General features: G+C 40.7%; 1 protein-coding gene and 2 pseudogenes across 1 annotated transcript; 1 reads left to right on the top strand and 2 right to left on the bottom strand.

The window, feature by feature from the left end:
• Positions 1-262: 262 nt before the first annotated feature.
• LOC136176078 (olfactory receptor 4C45-like) lies at positions 263-1,188 on the bottom strand (annotated as a pseudogene).
• An 8,741-nt stretch (positions 1,189-9,929) lies between these two features.
• On the bottom strand, positions 9,930-10,911 carry LOC136175729 (olfactory receptor 4C5-like; annotated as a pseudogene).
• A 9,318-nt stretch (positions 10,912-20,229) lies between these two features.
• Positions 20,230-21,159, top strand: LOC136175728 (olfactory receptor 4C12-like). The gene has a single exon (XM_065945969.1). The coding sequence runs from the start codon at positions 20,230-20,232 to the stop codon at positions 21,157-21,159; it is 930 nt and encodes a 309-aa protein (XP_065802041.1).
• The last annotated feature ends 601 nt before the right edge of the window (positions 21,160-21,760 follow it).

Below are 21,760 nucleotides of genomic sequence, written 5' to 3'. Positions count from 1 at the left end.
TGCATTTGGATTATATTAATTTCTTTCTTTCTGTTGTAAAAGAAATGAAAACACTTCATGGCCTCCTAAGACTAGCGTGGGCTCTTGGCACTCTCTCTACTATGGCTTCTGAATATCAACCCTGGCTTTCAATGCGTGAGCCCCCAGAGAAGACTGATCCAGACATGAGAATCTTCCCAGTTCAGTCAATTAAGAAGGGGAGAAAATCTCTGTAAAACATCACTAGATTTTTATTTTTTTGCCTAAATACGCCACACAAGGTTTATTCATCACCACTTTTCATTATTTGTCCCCAGAGCTTCTTCATGACATTTTTCACTTCTGCATTTCTCAGGGTGTAGATTAAAGGGTTCAGCATAGGAGTCACTATGGTGCAAAACACAGTCACAGCTTTGTCAATGGGGAAGGCGGTCGTGGGTCTGAGGTAGAGGAATGAACAGGGTACAAAGAATAAGACGACAACTGTGACATGAGAGGCACAGGTGGACAGGGCCTTGCGGCGCCCTTCAGAGCTGTGGGTCCTCAGGGAGCGCAGGATGACAGCCTAGGAAGCCACCAGCATTGAGAAAGTCAGCAAACACAGTGACCCACTGTTGGCAGAAATCAGGGGCCCCAGAGTTTGCGTGTCCATGCAGGCTAGCTCCAGGAGAGGTATTAAATCACACACGAAATGGTCAATGACATTGGGGCCACAGAATGGCAACTGAGCCAGGAACCAAATCTGGACCCCTCCGTGGAGAAAGCCTAAAGCCCCAGCCATTCCAACCAGGGAAGCACACACAGGTCGACTCATGGTGGTCATGTAGCGCAGGGGCTTACAGATGGCTACATAGCGGTCGTAGGCCATGACAATCAACAAGGCAATCTCGGCTCCAGCAAAGAAGTGCTCAGCAAAGACCTGAGTCATACAGCCACTGAAGGAATGGTGTCCTTTCCAGAGACCAAGTCAAAGACCAACTTGGGTGCTATGGAGGAAGAGTAGAAGCCGTCTATCATGAACAAATAGGACAGAAAATAGTACATGGGAGAACCGAGGGCTGGGCTGAAGATGGTGACTGAGATGAGCAGGTTCCCTGCCAGTGTGATCAAGTAGAGGATTAAAAACACAGCAGATAAGAGTGTCTGCAGCCCTGGGTTCCGGGCCAGGCCCAGGAGAATGAATTCTGTTACGTTGCTCATCCTCTCCATCAGTTCATCTTGAGTTGTTATTAGCACATGTTTGATCTGGAAAGATCACAATATTTCTGAGTGGTGATATTTTAAATTCGATAGAAAATATTTCATCGTCTCTGTAGCCCAGGTCCCTGGGACTGGTGGAGCTACTCCTTTCACTTACCTCTGATGTTTTACAGCTATAGCTGGAGAGAAGAATGGGAGGAGTTTGAGTCTGTCCTGATTCATATAATTTAAATATATCATGACAATACCTTACAAATACCACAATAAAATCAAGATTTTTTTTTAATGAGTGTTGACATGCAGTTAACTTCTAAATTTTCTTTTTAGCTCTGAATGTCTCACAGATAGCTTTCTTTTACTCTGGGGGACAAATTTCATTGACAATTCTTTGTAAAGTTATATTAATGCTTGTCTATTAGAATGAATATTCATAGGTATATGGACACAATATTTTAAAAGTTAACTTTGTATCTGACATGAAAAGTACCAATCAAACCTTACTCTATACCAGCTGTGTTCTGTGACCCGTTATACCTTTTTTTCAAAGTAATGCACATGCACACACAGAGGCAGAGCTGCAGATGGAGTTTTTGTCCCTTAAAATGCAAAGAAACTATCTTTATAACAGCTCTTTGAGCAGCGTTCACTCAACAGCCCCGGATGTTGTGTCTGGCTCATTAAGATAGTTACGCTCACTCTTTCCACATCTTTGAATGCGAACATGTAAGTGGTGCAAAGTTCCCTGAAAAGTTCTCAATATTTCTGAAATGAACTTTCTGTGCAATTGTTCTTTCATCGCACATAGAATAATGCTCTGGGTTAGCTATATTACCCTACTCACATTTTGCTATGAAATGATATGTCAAGAAGTTTTCTTGAGTTTCCTATTGACCAGACAAAAATGTTAGGACCACCTGAAGTAATACAATTTCCCCTTTTGGAATAAGTTTTATCAATTAAGATGAACTTGAAATTTTCATTACTAATGTAAAAATATTGAATATATATAAGAATGCATTCTTTCTCTTGGGGAGTGAGCCTGTATATAAGTTTACAAGATAGACTACACATTGTTGAAACCAAGATCATAAGTTATTTTATTCATTATCTTTCTTTTTCTCTTCTTTCCCTAATCCTTGCCAAAAACATAACCACATATTTTTTCCTCAAAAATTTCTGGGCACAGAAGTCAGCATCATGATCTCTCAGGTTTCAATAAGGATGAGGTAAGACGGTTTAGAGTTTTCAGGAAAGCTTATGCCTGAGCTTTTTTTCTCTCTCCATGACTCCAACCATGGTGACTATGGCCAATCATTCTTCAAGATTTAGCTCACAAATCCCGATTTCAGTGTGGTGACACGGAAGTCATGAAAAGAGGGGAGAATTTTTAATAATTGCAGAGATCTTCAGGATCAATCTACTTAGTGAGACTTGAATATTAATCCCAAGCTTGTAAAAGTGGCTTTAGTGGTTCTCAGCATCATCTTGCCTGGGAACACTCCAGACAGTATTTCCTATTGACATTTTCACATCATTGTGTCCAAATTCATTTTTAGAGAGAATGGCTAAGTTTCAATTTACAGAATCTAACTACAAATATTATTTCAGTGAAATGAAATTGGCTAAGTTAACCTTCTTAAATTTTGGGGAAAAGAATTAGTTACCACTAACTTGGATCATTTGGTTGTGGATTCCTCAGTTTCTAGATTAAACCCAGACATTGCTTTCTTCCCACCAGGCATTTGCCCCACAGCTGCAGATAGGCTGTAAACTAAGGAGGAGGACAGTGGAATTCTTCTGTCTCTAGACAACTCTCCCGTTTTCTGGATTTACTCAGAAAACAAGCTGCTTTAGTTGGGAAACTTTGATAGCTTTTGGATTTAATTTTAACTCACTTTCTGGGCTTATTATGAGATAAATGCATCTTCAAAACATATTATTCAAATGTATACATCAAATTATTCAAATTTGATTCTTCAAAGAAAGAAAAAGCTTGTATATGAAATTGTAGAATGTGTGTGAAAGGGAAAGTATTAGTCGCTTAGCTGTGACCCCACGGACTGTAGCCCGCCAGGCTCCTCTATCCGTGGAGTTCTCCAGACAAGGATACTGGAGTGGGTTGCCATTTCCTCCTCCAGGGGGTCTTCCTGACCGGTGGATCGAGCTCCTTTATTCCTGATTTAAGCCCTTCTTCTAGCTCATACTGACCTTGGGAGCAGGGTCTCCCAAACAGACCTTCACCTTGTTGATGCACGGCTCTGGGGCTGTTATTTACTTCAAGGTTCTTGTTTGTAATTCTTTCTTCACTGACTCTAGAGAAATGTTTAAATAGACTTTCAAAACAGCTCAGGGTTTGACCTTGACCTCCCCAGTCCTCAGAGGATTAGTAATTGTCTCTGTTGGAATCTTTGCTAAAGCATCAGCCAAGGACTTTTTTTTTGCTCCTGTTTGACTCCCACAAACAACATTAGAGACCAGCTTTAGAAATGCTGTTGAGCTTTGGTTAAAAATATACTTCTGGCTATGGGCTTCCCTGGTCGCTCAGGTGGTGAAGAATCTGCCTGTAATGCAGGAGACGTTGCTGATCCCTGGGTTGGGAAGGTCCCCTGGAGAAGGGAATGGCTATCCACTCCAGTGTTCTTGCCTGGAGAATCCCATGGACAGAGGAGACGTGTGGGCGACAGTCTAGGAGGTTACAGAGTCAGACATGACTGACTCACACACACTTCTGGCTGTAGTTTAGGATGAAACTTAGGTAAGGTAAGTGCAAAGCTTGGTATTAGGATTTTGTTGCTCATTTTGACGTTGGTGACCTTGCCAAAGGATATATGGGGTGATTTTAGGCATAGGTCAGAGTTCAGAGGATGGATTTCTCTCTGAAAACATGAGTGTTTGGTACGATAAGGTTGCTCTCAGAGGAGAAATGCCAGTCTGGGCCAGATTACCCTCGGACATTGTGACATGTTTATTAGTGACCGACCGAGGAGACTTAAATAGCAGGTTCCCAGCTCCCAATTAAAAGAAATCAGGGCAGTGGGGCAGACTGAGAGTGAGGGTGGCCGCTAACAGGAGCAGCATTGTTAACTGCTGAGAACAGGACTGAAAGCATTGCTTCTCTCTCTGTTCTGAACTCCAGGAATGCATCAGTTTGGTTTAAAGTTAAAGGCAGGTGAGAAAGAAAGATGATTCTGTACAGAGTTCCAGCCAGCTCTTCATCACTTCGAAGCTGAGGGAGAGAAGACTGTATGGAGCATCCTTTTGAGTAATTTAAAAGTCATGAACATTTAAACTATCTCTGGGATGAGTACCTAGGTGACAGCGTCTCATGGTGTGTTATAGAGCTTGTGGCTCTGCCACACACAGAGAGAAGAACCACAGGAATGTATAGTGATTTTACTGCACTCTATGCTTTCTTGGAGGAGCCTTGGAAAAAAGTCACGCTCAGCCAAGCACATGTGTATAAAGACACCCAGAGGGAAAGAATACAAACACTACAGAAAGGATGTTGTTTTATTTTTAATTTTTTAATTTCTATTTTTTTCACATTTATTTTTATTAGTTGGAGGCTAATTACTTTACAATAATGTAGTGGTTTTTGCCACACATTGACATGAATCAGCCATGGATTTGCATGTCTCACCTACCTTTAACTTTAAACCAAACTGATGCATTCCTGGAGTTCAGAACAGAGAGAGAAGCAATGCTTTCAGTTCTCTTCTCAACAGTTAACGATGCTGCTTCTGTCAGCGGCCACCCTCACTCAGTCTGTCCCACTCCCCTGATTTTTTTTTTAATTGTCATAAAACACATATAAGATGAAATTTACCATTTTAAATACACACTTGAGTGGGATTAAATACCTCCACGTTGTTGTGCAAACACCTCACCAACCATCTTCATAATGTTTCACCTTCTCAGACTGAAACTCCATGTTCATTAAATGGTTATTTATCATTCCTCCCTCCCCTCACGTCCTAGGCATCACTATATAACTTTTTTTCATGAGGGTCTGCTACTGCTGCTAAGTCACTTCAGTCGTGTCCGACTCTGTGGGAGCCCATAGATGGCAGCCCACCAGGCTCCCCCATCCCTGGGATTCTCCAGGCAAGAACACTGGAGTGGGTTGCCATCTCCTTCTCCAATGCATGAAAGTGAAAAGTGAAAGTGAAGTCGCTCAGTCTCGAATGACTTTTAGCGACCCCATGGACTGCAGCCTACCAGGCTCCTCCATCCATGGGATTTTCCAGGCAAGAGTACTGGAGTGGGGTGCCATTGCCTTCTCCCATGAGGGTCTAGGTGTCAATATATCATAATCTGGGAGAATAGAGGTTTGCTTCTATGATGGGGAATCTTGAGGACATAAGGATTATGTTTATGTGCAGAAGTGACTGAGAAAATCACACTCAGCCAAACTTCTTTGTAGAATACCCCTGTACGAAAATGAAGAAAAACCCTGTAAGTAGGAGAGCTTTGCTTCTGTTTCCTCTTTTTCAGACTCTGATGAGGAGTTGATTGCAACCTTACCACCAATCATCTGGAGTGATGTAATTCACCGGGCACTTTGAGTTCAGGATGTTTTTCTATCTAAGGAGTGGATCAGGAGTAGGAATGGTTATGCTCCCTACCCACAGAACAGTGCCCTATTGAGAGGCTGTCTTTGAGGAAAATGTCAGAGTCCTTGGGAATTTAGAGAAACGCTTATTCACATAAGTAGAACATGGATTCCATCAGCTTGACTGGTTGGTTGGGGCTTTGTCCTGAGAGGAGGATGCCAGCAGACACAGGATGACTGACCCATAGTGGGACCTTCCTAGCAATGACCCATAATAATTACAATTCTGACTGATCATTGATTTCGAGAAGACAAGAAGGAAACTGCTTTTGTAATCATCCCTATTTTTTTTTCTTCTGGGACACAATCTCTTAGATTTATCAAGACCCAGAGACACTCTGAGAGATAGTGAGGGACAGGGAGGCCAGGCGTACTTCAAGGCAGTCCATGGGGTCTCAAAGAGGGGGCGTGACTTCATGACTGAACAACAACGACACGTGAGTGTGATCTGATAGCTGATAGAACAGTGAAATCATGCAAAAAGATTGCGAATTCAGTAGGAAGAGCTGGTCTCCTAATTTATAGAAGGAAGGATGTATTGGAAAGGGAAATAAGCTAACAATGAGAATTTGGAGGGAGAGGGAAGAGTAGGGATGAGGTTAGGAATAACTGAGGAGGGACTTAAGTGATCACATAGATTGGAGCCAAAGGTACTGTTTCCTTGTTTTGACCCCAGATTGCGTGTGAATGGGGGTTCAGTTAGAGCATAAAGATTAATGACCAAAGGTCAAAATTTTGATAGTTAGCAAACTAAGATTTCTAACAGGAGAGAAGGCAGTTGCATGCAGAACATACATAGCTACATTGAAATGAAATAGGAACCCTTGCATATCTATTAATAGCTTGCAATAGAGGGCAAAAAGGTGATATGGATACAATTATTGATGAGGAGGCTTGAGATTAACAGAAAGACTCTGTTTTGGTCCCAGTTTTTCCTGAGAAGCAGAGAGCATAGTATCCTCCTGAGATACATGGAAATTTTGTGGGGATAAAGTTTATAGGAGATCAGTGAAAATTTAGAATCTATGCTAAAAAGAATGTGTGGGAAGAAGGAACTGTTTGGAAAAGCCAGAACATTTGCTCAAGAAGTTTTGAAGACGTAATTTCAAGAAGTTGAAATTTTTGTTGTCACTCCTAGTTAATAATGGGCTCCCCAGGTGGCTGGGTGGTAGAGAATCTGCCTGCCAACGCAGGAGCTGCAGGAGACTCAGGTTAGATCCCTGGGTAGGGAAGATCCCCTGGAGGAAGAAATGGCCATCCACTTGAGTATTTTTGCCCAGAAAATCCCACTGACAGAGGAGCCTGGAGGGCTACCGTCAGCCCATGGGTCACATATAGTCAGACATGACTGACCGACTGAGCAGCAATACCTAGTTAATAATTTTCTTCAAGATTGCCTTATATCTCAGGTGGAGGGAAAGACATGATTGTGTATGAACTTGTGGTTTAGATACTTCAGTTACTGTAGTGCATTTAGTTCAGTTCAGTTCAGTCGCTCAGTCGTGTCCAACTCTTTGCGATCCCATGAACCGCAGCACGCCAGACCTCCCTGTCCATCACCAATTCCCGGAGTTTACTCAAACCCATGTCCATCGAGTCGGTGATGCCATCCAACCATCTCATCCTCTGTCGTCCCCTTCTCCTCCTGCCCCCAATCCCTCCCAGCATCAGGGTCTTTTCCAATGAGTCAAATCTTCTCATGAGATGGCCAAAGTATTGGAGTTTCAGCTTCAACATCAGTCCTTCCAAAGAACACCCAGGACTGATCTCCTTTAGGATGGACTGGTTGGATCTCCTTGTAGTCCAAAGGACTCTCAAGAGTCTTCTCCAAGACCACAGTTCAAAAGCATCAATTCTTCGGTGCTCAGCTTTCTTTATAGTCCAACTCTCACATCCACACATGACCACTGAAGCAAAAATGCTCTATTTGGACTTGTTTTTGTAAAGATTGTCATTTATTCATTCTGTGTTTTGAGAACGAAGATAACTGCAAAAGTGATGGAAACCTTTTCTCTCCTTGATATTTATAAGTCTTTTAAAAGATGAAATGAGTCAAGGTAACTAGTCAGGAAGGATCGTTTTGCTGTGGCAACAAATGAATCCTGAATTCTCAGTGGCTTATCACTTCAACTCTCATGTTGTGTTCAGGTCAAATTCACTGAGAGATAGTTGCTCCTCTAGGACAGTCCTCTTCCAGATAGCTACGGGTCGACACAGCTTGCTTCACTGGGTGGCCCTGCCATCTCAGTGTGTGTCTTCCAGGCTTGCTGTAGCAGGGAAAAAGAAATGGAAATAGTCCTGGTGAGGAACATACTGACTTCTCAATGTTTAAGCCTAACTGTGACACATATTACTTCCTGTTTAAAAACAAAGGGGGTGGAAAATATGGTAGTAACATATGGATTCTTAGTGATCAGCAAATGGATTGGTAACACTTGAAAAGAAAACAATCTCCCATTTCAGGGGTTTCCCAGATGGTGCCGTGGTAAAGAGTCCACCTGCCAACGCAGGAGACAGAGAAATGTGGGTTCAATCACTAGGTCAGGAATATCCCCTGGGGAAGGGAATGGCAACCTACTCCAGTATTCTAGACTGGAAAATCTCGTGAACAGAGGAGTCTGACGGACTGCAGTCCATGGAGTCACAGAGTCAGACATGACTGAGTGTCTCCCATTTAGAATAAATTACTTACTAAACCATTGAAGATTAATGTATATGCAATGAACACCTTAGTTATGCCTGTGGAGTCATTTGGGTTAATTCAAGTCCTTCTGAAGGGAGACGTAACTTTGATGGATTTGCAAAACTTGAGTCCTGGCCCCAATTTGGATATCTTTCTTTTATGGGGTTATTTCCTTTAAACTTACACTGTGTCTATATCTCAAATTATTTTCCATCTCATTGGTTTATAATTGGTCTAAAATTTTCCATTCAAATTTGAATGTGCATGCTTTCTGACTTGATTACTTACCTATCACCAACTTAATTTTTGTTTGTATAGGATACTTTTCTATCCATTAGCTAAAGCACAAATCAGTTCACCCAAAATTATTTGGATATCTTTTACAAAAACAGTGCTCCACAAAACTCTGGCTGGGAAATTGTGTGCAAGATAGCTGTACAGCTGTGCCTGGAAGAATTTTATATCCCTTCTTGGCTTTAGACATAGATAATAATTCATTTTGATAAGAGCCCAGATTACACTGTAAAGGGTGCCCCTGGAATTGTGCAGCACTTGGTACTAATTTTGGAATGAGTCCTGTCTTTATGTCACTCTCATTTCTCAAAACTCATTCATTTCTCATTGGTCATCATCTCTCACAATAACAACTCTACCTTGACTACAGTACTAAAACTATTCATTTGAAAAAAAATATGTGGTTGTTAGGACTTATTGTTTATTTAAATATTGTGGTTGTTAAAACTTATTTTAATTATTTGGCCTATTGGTTATGTACTGTATATCTGAAGCTTTACAGAGAATCATTCTACTGAAAACAGTAACTCAAAGTTTTTCCAGCCTCTGTGATTCTTTAAGGTGATTAACAATGCCCCTTTGAGGGCTTCCCTGGTGGTCCAGTGAAGAATCCACCTGTCATTGCAGGGGATACGGTTCAGTCTCTGATCTGGGAAGATCCCACATGCTGAGAAGCAACTAAACTTGTGAGCCACAACTGCAGAAGCCCACCACCATGACTGCTGAAGCCCTGACACCTAGAGCCCATGCTCTGAAATTAGAGAAGCAGCTGTGGTGAGAAGCCCGAGCACCTCAGCTAGAGAGACGCCCTTGCTCACTGCTACCAGAGAAAGCCCGCGTGCTGCAATGAAGACTCAGTGTAGCAAAAAAAAAAAACAAACAAACAAAAAAAAAAAACCCTGAAAAAATAAAATTAAAAAGTAATTTTTAAAAAACAACATCCCTTGATTAGTGGTAATTTATAGAAGCAAAGAAGTTTCTAATTGAAGAGCTTTAGTCATCATTTAATCAAATCTTGATATTTTATGAAAGATGAACCATTAAAGATTCAGAAAGCAAGGGGGTGAATAATATACTTAAAGTCACATATTTTAACTTCAAAATCATTTTCCTTTCTATTAGTCACTCTTGTCCTTAAGATATGAATAGATTTTATCTTCTCTACTCACAAAAATTATTACCCAAGGTTACTCTTTGGCTCCAGAGCATCTTCATGGCATTTTCACCTCTGAGTTTCTGAGGGTGTAGATTAAAGGTTTAACATGGGTGTTACCATGGTATAAAGCACAGCCGGCGCTTTATCAATAGGGAAGGTGATCGTGGGCCGAAGGTACATAAACATACAGGCTACAAAGAACAGGACCCCTACGGCAACATGGGAAGCGCAAGTGGAGGGAGCTTTCTGCTGTTCTGCAGTGCTGCGTGCTCTTAGGAGCAAAGGATGAGAACATAGGAGGTGATAAGAAAAGAAAAGATGAGCATCCACATCAGCACCCTGTTGGCAGCAGCAAAAAGACCAAAGGCGTGAGTGGCCGTGCAGGAGAGTTCAGCAGAGGGAAAAGGTCGCAGATGAAATGGTCAGTGACGCTGGGGCCACAGAAGGACAACCAGACTCTGAAAATAATCTGAAGCAGAGCGTGAAGAAATCCTCCGGCCCAGGCCGTGGCCACCAGGAGGCCACGCACTTGCCTGTTCACTGTGATGGTGTACTGCACGGGCTTGCAGATGGCCACGTGGCGGTCACAGGCCCTCACCACGAGCAAGAGGATCTCAACTCCTCCAAAGAAGTGCTCTGCAAAGAGCCGAGTCATACACCCGCTGAAGGAGATGGATTTCTTTTGAGCAAGTAAGTCAAGTATCATTTTGGGGGCCATGGTAGAAGAGCAGCAGCAGTCTACGAAGGACAAGAAAGACAGGAAAAAATACATGGGGGAACCTGAGGCTCTGCTAGTGGCGACTGTCACAGTGAGAAAGCAGAGGAGGGTAAACAGAGCAAACAGGGGCTTCTGTACCTCTGGGCTCCGTGTCAGGCCAAGCAGGAGGAATTCTGTCACATTGTTCATTTGCCCCCGGAATCCAGTCTGGCGTTCAGATAACTGATTTCCCTGAGAATAGCACAGGGATCGCAATTGTGAGGATCAATTTAGACCAATCGCAGTAAGTTTTCTCAGAATTATTTTCTGTAAGAAAAACATTAGGCAGATAAACCCAAGACTAAAGTTGGGCCATATTATTATTGGCCACAAAATGAACACGTAACTGTCTTCTCTCTCTCTCACACACCCCCACACACTCACACACACATGCACATACACATTCGTGTACACAAATGCAGTTTTATCACTGTTGACATTCCAGTCATCTTCCTACAAGTGTACATTGATGGGTATTCCCCCAAGAATGCTCATGTATTTTCTCCTGTAGGAAAAGAGGAATAAGAAGAGGACCCTTACGAAGGAGCAGAGGCTTGAGTTCCTGAGAATTTTCCCCCTGTGTCCCTTCTCTAGTCACTTGTGCTGATGGGGTGCTGCAGAATTTATTATTCTTACTTTTAACTTGTTTCAGGGTGAATATACAACATCAGGTAAACTCAACTCAAAATTAGGGATGATGTAATTACACCTCAGAAAAAACTGAACGGAATGAATGCTTAAGGCCCCAGTAAGGTATAGCTTCTTTACTTAAGGTATACTTCTTAACAAAGTATCACTGAGGGCGTCCCTGGTGGCTCAGGTGGTAAAGAATTCACCTGCAATGCAGGAGACCCTGGCTCAATCCCTTGCTAGGGAAGATCCCCTGGAGAAAGAAATGGCAACACACTCCAGTATTCCTGCCTGGAGAATCCCATGGATAGAGGAACCTGGGTGGGCTACAGTCCATGGGGGTCACAAAGAGTCGGACATGACTGAGCAACTTCACTTTTTGCACTTTCACTTTTGAGGTATAACTGGCAGTTATATTTGTGAATTTATATTACATTCAAATAAAACTTTCTAAGAATACCACCACACAAGAAGAAAAAAAATATTTTGAAGAGGATAAAATAGCATGATGTAATGCAATATCTTCAAAATCACTGCAGATGGTGATTGCAGCCATGAAATTAAAAGACGCTTACTCCTTGGAAGGAAAGTTATGACCAACCTACGTAGCATATAAAAAAGCAGAGACATTACTTTTCCAACAAAGATCCATTTAGTTAAGGCTATGGTTTTTCCAGTGGTCATGTGTGGATGTGAGAGTTGGACTGTGAAGAAAACTGAGTGCCAAAGAATTGATGCTTTTGAACTCTGGTGTTGGAGAAGACTTTTGAGAGTCCCTTGGACTGCAAGGAGGTCCAATCAGTCCATCCTAAAGGAGATCAGTCCTGGGTGTTCATTGGAAGGACTGATGCTGAAGCTGAAACTCCAGTACTTTGGCCACCTGATGAGAAGAGCTGACTCATTGGAAAAGACCCTGATGCTGGGAGGGGTTGGGGGCAGGAGGAGAAGGGCATGACAGAGGATGAGATGGCTGGATGGCATCACCGACTCAACGGACATGAGCTTGAGTAAACTCTGGGAGTTGGTGATGGACAGGGAGGCCTGGCGTGCTGCGATTCATGGGGTCGCAAAGAGTCGGACACGACTGAGCGACTGAACTGAACTGAACTGAATTGAACTTTACCTGAAACTGCTTTTTATTACTGAAGGACGTACATTATTGAAATCTAAAATACCCTGAATTATGTCAGATGATCATTCTAGTATGTCGGGAAATGAACAGAAAAGTTAGTTTATCAAGTAGGAAATCAAATTTAAGAATGTGTGGAGGCATGAGTCAAGTGCTCGGGCCTGTTGGGCTGGGAAGATCCAGGGGAATCGGGTGGAGAGGGAGGTGGGATGGGAGACCGGGATGGGGAATTCGTGTAACTCTATGGCTGATTCACATCAATGTATGACAAAACCCACTGAAAAAAAAATAAATTAAAAAAAAAAAAAAAAAAAAGAATGTGTGAATGCGGCAATCATTGCATGTCTGAACAATGGCTGCTTTGCCTTCAAGCCCTATATTAGATCCTCCTGAAGAATATGTAAGCCTCATGGCTGAAGGAGTCCCTCGCTATGATCAGTTATTGGAGGATGCCTAAAATCAGTATTATTTACAAATGGTGGCTCAAGAGTGAAAAGTCATCTCTCAATCTGGAAAGCAGCAGCATAGAAACCAATTCACTGAAGAGGAAAATGTAAATCTACTCAATGAATATAATTAAGAGTGGTACTCCTTGTGTTTCAGGAAGGGGGACCCCTTCCAGGTCCCGAAATTGGACTCTTGTCTAACACTCGGAAATGAATTGTCCAAGGAGACACATGTGCTGATAAAGCAAGAGATTGTATTGGGAAAGGGCACTCGGGTGGACAGCAGGAGGGTGAGGGAACCCAGGAGAACTGCTCTGCGCGTGGCTCGCAGTCTTGGGTTTTATGGTGATGGGATTAGTTTCCGGGCGGTCTTTGGCCAATCATTCTAACTCAGAGTCTTTCCTGGTGGTGCAGGCATCGCTCAGCCAAGATGGATGCTAGCGAGAGGGATTCTGGGAAGTGGACCGACACGTGGTGTCTCCTTTCGAGCTTTCCTGAACTCTTCCGGTTGGTGGTGGCTTATTTGTTCCGTATCCCTTGTCAGGATCTCCTGTCATAAAACAACTCACGCAGATGGTCACTACGGTGCCTGGCCAGGGTGGGCGGTTTCAGTCAGTGTGCTTCCCCTGACACTTGTGGAATGAGAAGTGGATTAATGGTAGTGACATCAGATGGACTGTACTGATTCTTACTAAGTATCCAATGGATTCGTAATAGAGTCTGCAAAATGGGCCTTAGATAACTGGAAGATAGGGGGAACCCTGCATTATATCAAATGGGGGGATCTGAGTGAAAATTAATTCAAATAATAGAAACATAATTGTTGCTAAAAAGGGAGCCAATAAATAAATCATAATGTACCTGTTTTTTAGGTTAATACAGGTATAACTGGTAGGATTAATTTGATTTCAATGAAATCTGTGACAATACTGATATTGATGGTCAAACATGTTAGGAAATTGAATTTAAAATCTCTCCATGAGATTCATCCGATGAAAACTCATTTGTTAGAGGAGGAACTAGAGTTAGTTAACAATCAATGAATTGTTATATAATCAATATATTGATACCTTTAATAAAGTTTAAATTATAGTGGTGGCAGGAGATAAAACAGTTATGAAACTCGTGCATCCTTATGAACAAGGGTGTGGCGAAATATTTGGTTAACTGAAATGCTTCTTTTAAAAACACCTGCACCTCATTTGATGATACCATGTATTAGCAGTTTGGCAGGCATCCATCTGTTTTTTTCTGTTCTATAAATGATATATGCAGGAGATGAATAATTATGAGTGATTTTAATTTAATGGCTTGACCAGGAGTCAGAGGATAGAATCTGTGGATTTCTGGGGCATGGTTTTCTGAAAAGTCTCAGAAATTTAATATAGCATTGGATATATTGAATACTATATTTAATATAGTATTGGAGGTCTTATCCAATATAATGTGCTAAGTTGCTTCAGTCGTGTCCTACTCCTTGCAACCCTATGGACTGTGGGTCACCAGGCTCCTCTTTCCATGGGATTCTCCAGGCAGGAATACTGAAGTGACTTGCCATGCCCTCCTCCAGGAGATCTTCTTGACCCAGGGATCAAACCTGCGTCTCTTAGATCTCCTGCATTGGAAGATGGGTTCTTTACCACTAGCACCATCTGGGAAGCCCATCCAATATAATACAACAGGAAAATAAAATGAAAGGCATAAAGATGGGAAAATAAAATATAAGACCATCATTATTCACAGATATCATAATTTTACATATAGACTCAAGGGCTCAGCTGAGCAGAAGAGAGAATTGAGTTGTCAGATGATAGAGGAGTGAATAAATTAATAATCCACAAATGAAGCAGCAGCCTTATCATTTGCTGACATAGTATAAGTGACAGGTTGAAACTTAAGTTAGTTAGTATCAACTTCCCCCTGTTCCTTTATCCCTCAAGAAACACTGTGCAGTGCATGGTTGCTGCTGAATGATAAGACTCCGGGATTCTTGGTCTCCGGAGGAGATGAATTCAATCCGGGGCCAGAGACGAGGCTGGATCGCTCAGAGCTTTTGTGTAATAAAGTTTTATTAAAGCATAAAGGAGATAGAGGAAGCTTCTGACACAGGCATCAGAAGGGGGCAGAAAGAGTGCCCCGCTGCTAGTCTTCGACTGGATGTTACTTGGTCACTAGCAGTCTGTTAATGAAAAGAAAGGATGTCTTAAAACTCAGAATGGCACCAGGTAATTCATCCCAGGCCATAAAACGATTAACTTGAATCTTGTAGAAGGGCAGATTACCACACAAATAGTTTTGCTTACATAGATTAGGGGAACAATATCTGAGTATAACATACCGGTTTGTCAAGTGGGTTGAGCCATTTGGCGGAACCAACATGAAGACAGTCTGGGATACATTAGCAGAGCTTAAGACAAATATTTCCATAAGAAAAAATGTATTGGTTAACTCAAGGTTTGAGAATAGTTAGCTTCAGGTGAAACCAGGTGTCATGGCAACACAGTATTTTAAGAGGAACCTCCTTCTAAATTTGTATAGAGAAGGAAAAAAATATCGGTAGTTTGTTTCCTCCTGCCGCTTAAGAGAGATAAAAATGTCTGACACTTGCAGCCTATTTCCTCCGTTTGGAGACCCCTGCCTTCCTGCCTGTTACCCTCTCAGTAGTCAAGAGTTAGGTGGATTAGCACAGATATGGGAGTCATCTCATTGTTGAGGGAGCCCTGAATTACCAGTAATTTTATAAAATAGAAATGGTTTAGCACTCCAGTTAATAGGCAGAGATTGGCAGAATGGACAAAATCATGACTCATATATATTCTATCTACAAGGTTCATAATTCCAAGACACAGATAAGTAGAAAGTGAAAATGGCAAGAAATATATATTATGGAAATAGTAGCAAAAAGAGAGGTGAAAGAACAGACAATGCAAATATAGGACAAAATAAACTTTAGGCCAAAAATTGTTGCTATAGATCAAGAAAGACATTTTATAATGGTTAAATAGTCAGTTACTCAAGATATAATAATCATGAACCTATATGTATCTCAACCTCCTCTGGTGACCTCAGTCAGTGAGTAAATTTTCTTAGGGATATTCCACCTGGATGAAACCCCACGGTTCCATCATTTAGAGTCCTTCGTGCCTCAGCTCTTGATACCCAAGGGCTTGCATGAAGAGTACTTTATCACATAGTTTTCCAGACCAAGAAAGCAGGCTGTCAAAGTGCAGGGGAAGAACCAATCAGGTGAAAATGTGTTGTTCATGGATGAATTCCCCCAGATACCTGCTTCTGGGCAAAACCTTAAAAAAAAAAACAGAGATAATTAATTCCTGGGAGGATAACGCCTTAGATAGAAAGGCTGGTTCTTTGATGTTCTCAGTGTCCTCTCTAAACACTGAGATTCATGGAGAAGATGTTTCCTCATCTTAAGAGAAGACTAAGAAGGGCGTGTTGGTAACAGAAGTATTTGCGTCTCTTCTTCTATGTCCATCGACTAGGTTCTGAAGGTCAGAAGGTTCCTCTTAGTACCTAAGACTTTGGGTTTCAAATTCAACATAGCGTTTTCTTTTCTTTTGACTCGATTTTCCAAGGCATTGGAGCATGCTGAATCCATTTAAATAAATTTGTGTCATCTTGACAGAAATGCTTCCTGTAGAATTGTCCAGGCAGTGGGGACTTGAGAAACACACATGATTTGATATTACAAGTAATGGTTATTTCGTATTTCTAAATACCTTGGGCATTCTTCTTAACCACAGGGAAGCCACAGTAAGTGAACTAGAATTGCTGTTTTTTTATAGAGTTTTTAATACTCCTGTTTTTTTCCAAGGGATTTTTACAGTGAAAATCATTAAAGATTTATTCTCTGATATTTTATGGGGGGTTACTTTTAGATACCCTGGGATCTTTAGCAGAAATATTTGTTCTTCCTGTATATGGATTTATCTATGATTTATCCAGAATAGGGTTACAATCTGTGGATTCTGAAGACAGTTTTTAAGTCTGCATGGGACTGAGGGGAAGGTCAGCATTTACATCATGTTTTTTGAAGGAATTTGTCAGCTCATATTGAATTCCAAATTGAGAATGTATAAATTTATAGCATTTACAAGGGAAAACGTACCCTTTGCTGTGGTTGGGAATACACATTAAACCCCAAGTTCTGAGGCACTTTTTATTCTGATTATTTTCAAACTTTCTTGGATCTTCTAACTAGCAAGATCTTATTTCTGCTGAAGTGGATGTGGTCCCTGCAATATAACTGAGATTTTGCATCCCTGACCTAAGACTTAGACCTTTCTCTTAGAGAGTCAAGGCACATATTGCTGAAGATAAGAGATGAAAGTTAATTTTCTTGGTCAGCTTAAGGTGATTTTTCTTTCCCCTTTGTATACACTAGACTTAAGTCATCTTATGGGAGGTAAGGTGTGGCGGGGTAATAAAATCACTGTGTTGGGCATTAAAAGACTTGGATTCTTACTGACCACTAATCAGCCATGTTCCCTCTCTGGGCCTCAGCTTCCTTATTTGAAAAGAGCATACGAGTTGATAAAATGCAAGGACCTGGAAGAATTTTCTTTTAAACTTTTTATTTGTATTGGAGTATAGCCAATTAACAATTCTGTGATAGCTTCAGGTGACTCAGCCGTACATATACACGTGTCCATTCTCCCCCAACTCCCCTCCCCTCCCGGGTGCCACATAACATTGAGCAGAGTTCCATGTGCTATACACTTCCAAGCATTGATCCATTTTAAATCCAGCAGTGTGTACACGTCCACCCCAAACGCTCTAACTATCCTTTGGTGCTGGAAGAATTTTAGGGCACAAAATTTCTGAACTTGTTAAATAGATCCTGAACTCATTAACATCTGACTATACATCACACAGCTTGCCAAAATAACTGCCATAGATTACACATGGTCATAGGTGGTGGCTTTGTCCGAACTCTGACATTGCTGATTCCAAGAAGTAAACTAGACCTATACTGGAGACCTAAATACCAAAGAGCTAGAGGCAGACATCCTGATTTTTTAATACAGACTGCTCTATTTTATTTTTCTATCATGACTCGGGCAAGTTGTTTACCTTCTAACCACATTTCCTTATCTTTAAAGTAGGTAATAGTTTACCAACCTCACAGGATTGTTGTGAAGTTGTTGTAAATGGAATAGTGAATGTAAAACTTAGTATAGTGTGAACACAGCAAAAACCCAACAACATTTAATGATTATTATAAGAATCATATGGTGAAAATTAATTTCTGCATTCTATTAAGAATGAGAAAACAGCAGATTTATAGTAAAAGTTTGTATTTCATAATGTGTGGGCATATGGAATTTAAACAAGTAATAAAGGTTTCTCCTCTTGGAAGGAAGTTTGTCTAAGTTCTTGCCTATCAACTGCAGTATGAATGCCCTTATGAGAGAAAAGAATTATTCTGTGAGATGAACACTTTATTTCTCATTTCTCCAAAAATATGTATTATAGAGGATTTGAATGTTAATAGGCATAGCTAAGGTACAGAACTACAGGTACACAGCGAAGGTACAAAGGAAGAAAATGATCATGTGTTTGAGTCTGTCTGTTAACAGAGGATATTGAAGACATTGATAAGAGAACTATTTTTAACTTATGTCCTGATTACTTGACGGTTTGCAAGAAGCTGAAACAATAAGTGAAATAATAAAAATGAATGAATCACATTTGAGATTTTCTATGTGATTTTGATCATGAAATTCAATCTTTGCTATAGGCCTTCAGGAAATTATAAAAGTGTATTATTAGGTTCTTGGTTCTCCCAAGGGCCGTCTTCTCCAGGGAAGAAATGGCAGTTAGAAGCAACTTGTTCCTCAGGTGTTCTTTTTCATGGAAGGATTCTCTGATGCCCTGACCTATCCAGAAGGGAGACCACTATCCTGGGGCTTGGAACTCTAAAGCTAGCTTCTCAATGAAGAGTTGATGGGATCATTTGTAAGAGGTTTCCTTTCCACATACCTCAATATTCAACTTGACCATGTGTAACTGGGAGAACTCATTTTACTCTTCACTGCTTTTTTTGCTTTAATAATATATAAAGAGAATAATGGAGTCTGAGATACAGGAAAAAGTGAACATTAATAATGTCATTATTGATGTCCTATAAAACTTAGTTTTATATACTACCTTAAAGTTTAATTGAATAATATGTGTATTCCTCATCAAGTAAGTTGAAATAGACTTTGTAGTAAACTGATCGGTTTGGTTATTCAGAGGACTTATTGGCTACAAGTATAAATGGTATAAGTTAAATGCAGAGGACAATAATCTTTGCATGGTAGAGTAAAGATGGGATTTAGGGTAGTTATGAGACCCATGGGGCAGTCAGGGCAGCCTCACGCCTCACAGTAATTTTCTCAAAGCAGTGAGCACCCAATCCTGCCCCTACTCTATGTCTAGCTGGTGAATTGATAACAATTTTGAGTATATTAGAGCAGTTACTTTAATTATATTCAGATATTTCTTGGGATCCCATGATGTGTCAAAATACAATTCCCTATGTCTGTTTTCTCATGCATATTCCAGTCAATTTAAAACCACATAGTTTCAGCTTTAGAACTCTAAGACAAAACATGAAGGTTATATTTAATTTCTAATCATAGAATTAGTTATGTAAGCTGTAGAAATTTGGAAAATATTGAAAAACATGGGAAATAAAATATAAACCATAATCTCACATTCAGGAGCAAATGTCCTCAATGTATTAAATTATTTTTCTTACCAATCTTCTATGCATATGTTTAAACATAGATTAGAAAAGTTTATAACATTTTCTAAGTGAAATTGTTGAATTTGAACTTTATTTTTAAAAGGTGCATATAAAATCTGTAATCTTTAAATGCTAATTCAATAAATATATTCACCAAATTTCCCCCTATTTTTACATAATTTGTAAAAATAGACTATTTTGTGATTTTTCAATTCATGTTATTTTGTGCATAAACTTTTAGATTATCCTCCAAAATTGTTTCTACTAATGTCCAAATTATTCCAATAAATTGATGTTCCATTAAAGTATTTCAGACACTATGGCCAAGGAAATTGAATTTCTTTCTTTTGGTTACTCTATGTCTTATAGAAATAATTTGAGATTAGAATAAAAAAAGACTAGGTCAACTAAAATAACTTTTAAGACACTATTCCTATAGCATTTTGGGAAAAGCAAGACTCATCTGTGACATCATCAGAGTACTGTTAAAAGGCAGAGTTTCGGTATATTTCACTTTTTTCATGGTTCTTTTTTCTTTTCTTTTTAAGGCAAAGCATTCTTTCCCGAAATTTTTATTACCTGCACCACATAGATGGAGCATGAAAGGAATGTGACTGTGTTCATTCTAGTAGGTCTTACACAGGACCCCCAAATGCAAAAAGTAGTGTTTGTGGGGTTTTTGGTCTTGTACATGGTAACCCTCTCAGGCAACCTGCTCGTTGTGGTCACCATCACCACCAGCCAGGATCTGAACTCCCCCATGTGCTTCTTCCTGACCCACCTTTCCTTGATAGACACAATTTACTCTTCTTCTTCGGCTCCTAAGTTGATTGTGGACTCCCTTCGTGAGCTCAAGACAATCTCCTTTCATGGCTCTATGGCTCAGGTCTATGCAGAACACGTTTTTGGTGCTGCTGAGATCATCCTGCTGACGGAGATGGCCTATGACCGCCACGTGGCCATCTGCAGGCCTCTGCGCTACACGGCCATCGTGAGCCGCAGGCTGTGCCTGCTCCTGCTGGGGGTGGCCTGGACCGGAGGGTTTCTCCACGCAAGCGTTCAGATCCTCTTTACAGCCCGGCTGCCCTTCTGTGGCCCCAATGTCATAGACCACTTCATGTGTGACCTGTACCCTTTGTTGCAGCTTGTCTGCGTGGACACCCACATCCTTGGCCTCTTTGTTGCTGCCAACAGTGGGTTCATCTGCCTGTTAAGCCTCCTTCTCCTGTTGGTCTCCTATGTGGTCATCTTGCACTCCCTGAAGAACTCTAGCCTGGAGAGGAGACGCAGAGCCCTTTCTACATGTGGCTCTCACATCACGGTGGTTGTGTTATTCTTCGTGCCCTGCGTGTTTGTGTATCTTCGCCCAGTCGCCACTCTGCCCGTTGATAAAGCTGTTGCTGTCTTTTACACTATGGTGGCCCCTATGTTAAATCCTTTAATCTATACCCTCAGAAATGCTGAGGTTAAACGTGCTATGAAGAAACTCTGGAAGAAAAAAGTGACTTCAGGTAATAGTTAAACAGAATCATTAAACGTTACGGATAGAAGTAATAGAAGTACTCTAGTCCAAGCCTCTTGATGATATATTGAATCTAACAAGGGAATGAATAACACTTGCTGATTGCCACTTAAGCACAAGAACTAAAGCTTGGGTTGGAATCCAGACTTACTGTGTCCCATCTCACTCTCCTTATCACAACTTAATGTGCCTTAATCAATAAATACTTATCTATTCACAGGAAATCTGGAAATACCTTCAGAAGCTAATAAGTAAAAGTCAAGAGTTTGAATTGGTCTTATTACGTAGCATGGAGATGTGTTGGTTACTACTGATTATTAAAACATGCCTAATGATACTCCTTTACTTTGGACTCTGGCCTCAATATAGAATTTTTTTGTGTGAATTTTCTTGTTCATTAAATCTTGACTGTACAGTAAAAGAAATACTATTTATGATATGCTTATAAGACTAGCATTGTATTATGTATTTTCCATATTGTATTAGGTGGGATCCAGTCAGAGAACAGAACAGAGTAATGTGAACTGAAAAAGTTCACATGCAATCAATAATTATGTCAGGGCTCTAACTATGAAAAGGGTAATGAGCTCTCCAAAAAAAG

This window comes from Muntiacus reevesi, chromosome 9 (assembly GCF_963930625.1).
Source record: "Muntiacus reevesi chromosome 9, mMunRee1.1, whole genome shotgun sequence".
Classification (NCBI taxonomy): Eukaryota; Metazoa; Chordata; class Mammalia; order Artiodactyla; family Cervidae; genus Muntiacus; species Muntiacus reevesi.
Note: the sequence above shows the minus strand (reverse complement) of the source record. Positions and strands in the feature narration are given on the sequence as shown.

Bases quoted from the DNA above. Each gene is read 5' to 3' on its own strand.
- LOC136175728 (XM_065945969.1), top strand. From the start codon at position 20,230: ATGGAGCATGAAAGGAATGTGACTGTGTTCATTCTAGTAGGTCTTACA.